The sequence below is a fragment of the Olea europaea genome, unplaced genomic scaffold (assembly GCF_002742605.1).
Source record: "Olea europaea var. sylvestris unplaced genomic scaffold, O_europaea_v1 scaffold2286, whole genome shotgun sequence".
Taxonomy (NCBI): Eukaryota; Viridiplantae; Streptophyta; class Magnoliopsida; order Lamiales; family Oleaceae; genus Olea; species Olea europaea.
Genome location: NW_019240936.1, coordinates 66584 through 74498, shown reverse-complemented (window position 1 = coordinate 74498; position 7915 = coordinate 66584). Strand labels below are relative to the sequence as shown.

General features: G+C 32.4%; 1 protein-coding gene across 1 annotated transcript; it reads right to left on the bottom strand.

Moving 5' to 3' along the window:
- Window positions 1-1260: 1260 nt before the first annotated feature.
- LOC111381327 (ras-related protein RABA3) lies at window positions 1261-2559 on the bottom strand. Its single transcript, XM_023005109.1, has 2 exons — window positions 2086-2559; window positions 1261-1911 (listed from the first exon to the last, which is right to left on the bottom strand). The coding sequence occupies exons 1-2, from the start codon at window positions 2325-2327 to the stop codon at window positions 1458-1460; spliced, it is 696 nt and encodes a 231-aa protein (XP_022860877.1). The 5' UTR covers window positions 2328-2559; the 3' UTR covers window positions 1261-1457.
- Between the last annotated feature and the right edge of the window lie 5356 nt (window positions 2560-7915).

The window sequence follows — 7915 nt, the reverse complement described above, 5'->3', positions numbered from 1 at the left end:
TACATTTTTATTTATTCGACAATGTGACTTTGACCATTGCTAAAGAATAACATATTCAATACGTAGGCGTGGATTCAGTGATTTTTTACCTAACTAAGGTACCTTTCATTATGAAAAATATTTCTTGTACATAATGTTTTACATAACGATGAAGTCAAGATGTAAGTGAAAAAATTATTTGATTGATGTGATTTTGATCCAATTATCTTGCCACATCATCTGTTGATAAATCATTATATAAATTATTATGTACATGTAGCATAACCCATTTATTATATCCCTTGCCCCCACCCCCACCCTCACCCTCACCCTACTCTGTTGAAATTAAAGCAAACGTGTGACAAGGGAATATGAAATATTACGGTAAAAAACATCTTTTATATAGCAACTTCAATGACAGCTAATTTCACGCTCAATTGGCCTCCTTATTGCATCATTATGTCTAAATCTGATTGACACGCTTAAGACCATGAGCCATCCTTGATTTTTTTTCTTTTTCCATTTTCTTGTATTCATTTATGAACTACCTAATATATATTTTAAGGAAGCAAATAGTGATTGTGCAATGTTCAATTAACAATTTAAAAGTAGTTACATTCCGTGCAATATTTGATTCACAATCAAGTTAAGACTGACTTCTAAACTTCGAATCATGAAGATATTAAACCTATTACAATGTTAATCCATATGATCGGCTAGATCTTTTTTTTTTGTGACTTAGGTATCCGAACTTTGCTTGACTAATCTTGAGGAGTGATAACCTTCTCCTTCAATTCGCCACCCAAGTAAATTCGGATGCGATTACAACTTATACACACTTGGGCCAAACATTCGAGAAGTTGTCCTCCTGCCTGTAGACTTACCTTTACGACGTGCAGACAAAATCTTTGGAGGGACGACAAAGTGCACCATAACTTTGTCTCCACATGACATATGCTTTCTAATATAAATGTTGTCTTCTAGCTACATTGAAGATTCGAACCTTAGATAATCCGTAAAGAACCATCATATATTACCACTGTGCCATGCCCGTGGAGCTCGACTAGAACTAGTTTTCCTTATGTTTCTCTCATGTTTAGTAAGGCCTACAAATACTATTCATATATCCATTACTTATTTTTATTTATTTACAAACAAAACCATTTATACATATTTTCCTAATGTGCTTTAGTCTTATGAATTAAGAGATTTATTTTATGCCACGGTCCATGCATGCCATCAGTAAAGTAGGATGTGCAAAATTTTATGATGTAATTCAAATGCTGAAAAGAATGTTCATTGGATCAAACCATATTATATAACATAATTCCAAATGGGATACGGCACCAACCGACACCGACCGACACTTTCCACTCGAAGGTACAGCAAATGAAAATTCATTTGAAACAGCCCATTTTTTCTTCTACGACAGCACTAAATTGGAACGTTCTCAAATGCTTTTTACCCACTAAAGATAATTAGCAAGAGCATGTTGACAATTTCTTGATTTCACTAACTTCAAAATCTGCACCAGATTTTACGTCAATTTTCAAACCTTTAAGCAGACCTCCATTGTTCTCGTTGGCGTTTCCATTGCTGCAATCCAATGCCTTCCTCGAAACCACATTGTAAATTTCCTCGAGCAGTTTAAAGAAAGCAGGTTCTACATTGTCACCATTGAGTGCTGATGTCTCAAAGAAAAAAAGGCCTTGGTTTTCTGCAAACTCCACGGCATCCTCAGTTGGGACAGCCCTCAAATCCACAAGATCTGCTTTGTTCCCAATTAACATGATCACAATGGAATTATCAGCATGTCCCCTCAGTTCCTCAACCCATCTAGCCACATGATCAAAACTCTGTCTTTTGGTCGTGTCATACACTAACATAGCCCCTAGAGCACCTCTGTAATAAGCACTTGTTACTGCCCTGTACCTGAGTTAAAATATCACCCAGAATTATCCTGGAAATCACAACTACTATACAAATCTTAAACTTTTACACGATCGTTTCAGATTCTAATTTTGAGATCCCGATTGCTGCCTACCAAATTTTCTGCAGGAACCCAAAAAGTAAATAGTTTAAGAAAGAAAGAGGGGAAGTCTTTACCTTTCCTGGCCAGCAGTGTCCCAGATCTGGGCTTTAATGACTTTGGATTTAATGGTGACAGTTCTGGTCTGAAATTCAACCCCAATGGTGGATTTTGAGTCAAAACAGAACTCGTTTCTTGCAAACCTGGACAGTAACTGAGTCTTGCCCACGGCTGAGTCGCCAATCACCACCACTTTGAACACATAGTCAATCTTCTCTTGATGATTTTCCAACTCAACTCCATTCATTTCTTGGTTCATTTTCCAAATTTCAAATCAAGAGGAAGTTAAAAAAGAAAAGAAAATGGTGCTCTCTTTTTTCTCTGCTAGTGTTGAATGTTGAACTAGTTGGAGTAAGTAACGTGGTTGGTTAAAGACTGAAAAATATGGCCACCCACACCAGACAAGACCAGCATCAATCACTGTACAAATGCTTACATTTATATTTTGCTCAGAGACATAAATTTTATTTCTTTGTAATGTCAATTTTTGGAGCTTCAAAATGGGTACTATGTACTATGTAGTCTTAATTAAAAATGTGACTAAGCAAAGTTTGAGGGCCAAACAACAGGGTCTCGAAAGCTACAAGCGCCCCACAATACAGGGGTGCCACAAAACTACAACAAGCAGGCCCCCAGCTACAAATGGGCAAAAATTAACAAAAAGCGTTTTAGGTCATAATTTCTGGCGAAATGCCGGGGGAAAACTTGCTTTTGCTTAAAGTAGTCTTGATTATGCCAACGCACCTTTTGAAATATTATTTCGAAATATATGGAGATACTGATTTTTCTTTAGAGAGGGTCTTTGGAATAAACTGTTTGTACAGGGTTATACAGCGCTAACAGCACCTGTTTGACTAAATTTTTATTTTTATTTTGTTGTTTTGCCCTACATTCAATGAGAAATTGTCATGCGGATGTTGAAACTTTAGACTTTGTAAAATTATAAATTTTAGAACTTAAAAATCAAAATTCTTTTTATTGCCAAGACCCTCTATATCAAATCACCAAAAAAATTAATAATGCAAAACATACTTTAATTCTTTGGCAATGATTCTTTATTATTGGATCTTGAATCTTGAAGATATATTGCAATTTTTTCATGTTTGACTTCTTCACTTTTAATCTTGAGTATTGCCTCCTTTCATTCTTTAATTCTTGTTGTTGGTTTTGCTTCTTGATCCATAATCTTGATTCATGACTTTACTTTTCTTGATCATTGATTGTGGGTTTTGGATTTTACTCTTCGATATGTTTTCTCTTTTATTCTCGTGTTAATGGGACGACATAAAGAATGAAAGGTTGTATATGAATTGGAAACCATAATCCTATATATAATTTTTATGTGTATTTCGTCCATCATGAAATATAATTCTAAAGAAATGTGGTCTTTAAACATATAATCCGACCCATACTTTATTTAGATACTTGAAACCCAACAATTAATTCATTATTAGATCAATTTAATTTTGGACTTAACTTTAAGATAACCTTACACACAATTAATTATATGTGTAGGCCCCACATGACAAATTAAAATTTTCCCAACAATTTCCCACTTGGGCTATATATGTTACCTGATAAATGTATATAACCTTATGACGTCAAAACTTTTGCTATCACAACCAAAAGTATCTCCAAACAATCTCGTCTATTGATTATATCAAATAGGATCAAAGTGATCTTCATTAAAAATATCATAAGTAAACTCTCAATAGTCACGTATATCAACACAATCAAGTGACATAGATCAAGTGTAGATATGTAGTATAGAAATTACATGTAATGTGATCCAAACATGCCTATTTGCAATTGGTCTTACCTTATTCTTTAATGAGATCAATCATAAATTTTAATTAGAGTGAAATTGAGCTGAATATTTTATTTTTGAAATAAACCGAATGTCCATTGATAGAATTATGTGTTTAAACCAAAAAAAAAAAATGAGCACTATGTTCATGAAAGACCTTGGGTGATAGACCTTTAATAAGCGGACCGTAATTGTAGAGTTTGTCCTAATTATTCCATAAAAACTTGCACATTTTGAATTATTTCCTTAAACTTTGACGTCTTCAAGCTCCTGTTAGAATACAAAACTGTTATTGTCACAGAATAAGTAAAGTGGTATTTCAAATTCAACCAAAATGTGCGGTTTGGTGATAAAATTCCGCGATCGTATTCCATTATTAAAATCAGAATATCCAGTGATCTCCAATTGGTTTGATTTTTCTGAATGTGATCATGTGATCCTTAGTTCTCTGTAAATACCGAATATCCTAATTGTCTGCTTTCCAAATATCGATCCCACGGTTATTTAAATATCTGCCTTGCATTCTAACAATGAATACTATATCTAGATGTGTGTAAACCTAAGCATACATTAAACTCCCAACTGCTAAGTAAAGGAAATTTTCAGTATTTTTTATTTTTTTTGAAGTTTATCCTTAGGACATTGATTGAGACTAAACTTATCTCTCTCAATGATAGGGGTATCACTTGATTTACATACCTGTATCTCAAATCTCTTTTTAAAAACTTCATAGATATAGCTATTTTGTGATAATCAAAAAATACCCCGAGAACGATCCCAGTGTATTTATATCCCTGACATGAAAGATGCGTTATCAAGATCTTTCATTTCAAAATTTCATGACAGAAATCACTTGATTTCGTGCAATAAGACTATATCATTGTAGGCAAATAATATATCATCGACATATAATACTTGAAAAATATGATTACTCCCACTGAACTTGTGGTATATACAAACATCAATTGCATTTATCTTAAAATCAAAGGAGATAATTATTTGATGAAAGTTGTGATTTCATTGACGAAAAATATACTTAAGCCCGTAGATGGATTTCTTTAATTTGTAAACCATCATATGTAACTCAAGATCAAAATGTGTCATAAGTGTTATAATAATCCTAAAAGATTCTTTTGTAGAAATCGGAGAGAAAGTCTTTTTAAAATCAATGCATTTCTTTTGAGTAAAGCCATTTGCAACAAGATGAGCCATATATATCTCTTTATCACCCTTTGCATCTCTCTTGGTTTTAAATATACAGTTACAATCAATGGAATTCGTACCTTCAGGCAATGGAATGAATTTCCAAACGTCATTGTTACTCACGGACTTATCTCTTTATTTATGGCATCAATCTACTTTTGAGAATTATTCCTTTCATTGTATGATGAAAGTTGATTGACCAGATCTTCTTCCACAATACAATACCATCCTTATTTTATTGGAGAAAAGCTATATAGTTATCTGAATTGCCTTTCTCTTTTCTTTAGCAAATTTCCTTAATGACATTTATTCTTGAGGTTCTTCTAAAACAATCTTTTGATTGTGTATGGGAGAATTTGTAATATTATCTTGATCCAAAATTGCTTTTTGAACAACATTTGGAGCAATAATTTGTCTCTGATCATGATCATTATCAATTGCAACAAAAGATACATATATATATTCTTCTTCAAAGACAAAATCTTTAACTTTAAAACCTTATTTCCCCCACAAACTTTCCATCCTCAAGGAATCGGATATTTCCCGTTTCGAAAATTGACCTAATAATAATATCTTTAAAATTTGTAATCTCTTAATATTTGCTCTACTTGGAACTTTATAGAGAATTTAAACTACAGTTTTTAGTAGTTCAACCTAGAGAGATTCTAATGTAGTATGGGACAATTCCAGATTCCTCTAGAAATTTTAGCAAAAGGCTCCGGACAGTATTCTCCTGATCCATTATATATGTCACAGTAATCACTACTATGGTAAGATTTGACTTATTTAATTCTTTTATTGAGTTCATTTTCATCCTCAGCTTCGTATACTTTGAATATGTCCGGTGTTTGAGATTTCTAATAGATGAGATATAGGTAGCGATAGTGATGACCATTTCAAGATGCCAAAGAAAATGGCCCACAGATATCCGTATAAATTAGTTTTAAGATGTCCAAAGTCTTATTGGCACACAGTCTCCTTAGATTTGTATGTTTTCCTTTAATATGATTAACACAAACACTTAAATCTGAAAATTAAAGGGATCGAGAATATCTTCTAACATGGGATTTTATATTCATTTTTGGGAGATGTGACCTAATCGCTTATGTCATAATTAAGTGAAATTCTCATTGGTTAATTTATATTTAATACTGCGTGAATTCACATGTAAGGCGTTTTTTTAAAAAAGCAACTGTATCAAGCAGATATAGATTATCATAACCAGATAAATAACTAATATCCACAATATTTGAATTAAGAAAAAGACTGAATTGACTATTTCCAATTGAACAAAAGTAAGGATCTGTTTGATTGCAAAGATGGAATTGAATTGAATTGAAAACGAATTCCAGGGAATTGAATTGTCTAGAAATTATTTTCTTGGAAATTGTAAATTATTATGTTTGATTGGTATAATTTTTCAAGTGGAAAATGTTGAAATAAAAGTATTTTTTGGTGTTCGTTTGATTTTGTTTTACATGAAAATTATCAATTAAAGGGATATATTTTACTGGTATTGAGGATAAAATTTGTTTCTATTGCCAACCCAAAAATAAAAAATAAAAAATCAAGAAAATCATATATCTTTTGATGTTCGTTTGGCTTTGTTTTACATGAAAATTGCCAATTAAAGGAAAATATTTTTTTACAATTATTCTTAAAATTTGTTTCCACTGCAAAAAAATAAAATAAAATAAACAATTGCTACAGTAATGCAGGAAAATGAATTCTCACCATTTTGGTGAAAATTCAATCAAACACCAAAAAATTGAAAAGATAGAATTGCAATTCCATTTTCCATGGAATTTCCTACCTATCAAATACACCATAACTGAATTTGTTCAACGTGAAAATAGATACCAAATTTGATCCAAAATGATGGTACTGCAAATATCTATTTCAAATCCAAATAATAACTAGTTTTTAATAATAACCTAAGAGTTCTCATAGCCTCAACTTTAACTGATTTATCATTTTCCCACACAGATGTATCTTTCAGCATCAATTGGCTTCAAACTGTTTAGGTAACCCCGCATAGACACGTTTATTTGAATAGTGAAATTGAAATTTATCCACAAAGTTTGTCTAGATACTGAACTAAATTAGTCTCGGGACAGAACAAATGAGAAGTATACTTGACCTTACATGCCAAGCTGATATTTAGTACAGTCCTCTTCATGTGTCCTAGATTTGTCACAAAAGTAACAGCTAGATGGTTTATCATTTTAGGTGTTTTCTATTCTTTTGAACCGAATCGGATGCAACTTTTTTATTCTTTATTTGTCCTTAGAGATACTTGTCAAGTGAGTATTTCTAGTTCTCTCTTGCTTTAGACTTTCTTCTTCTTGTACAAAACATGAAAATGAACTCATTAGGAGTCCACTTTCTCTTTTGACAACTGTAACTAACCTTAAATTAACTAAATTATGTTGGAAGAAAAATCAAAACCATATGCACGAGCAAGTTACGAAACATCTCAGAGCTTAATGCCGTTGATTTTGGAAGTAAGATGAGACACATCCATGATATACTCCCATATATTTTATTTAGCCTTATACTTTAGTAAAATCAAGTTTGCTAGAAGCTTACTAGTTTCGACCTTATCGCTTTTTCACAAAGTGTTTTGGAATACTTTTTTAAGAAATTTATTGGCTGTTACCTTATTGGACACATCACCCTTGAATGGCGCTGGAAATTTATGCTTCATGATTATAGAACTTATACAATTTGAACGATCCTGCTTATTCGAATCCTGTTTTATTAGAGGAACTCTTATCCGTAAGAGTAATGGGTTGTTCAATCCTTAATACAAGGTCTAGATCCAAGCTGTCGAGAAC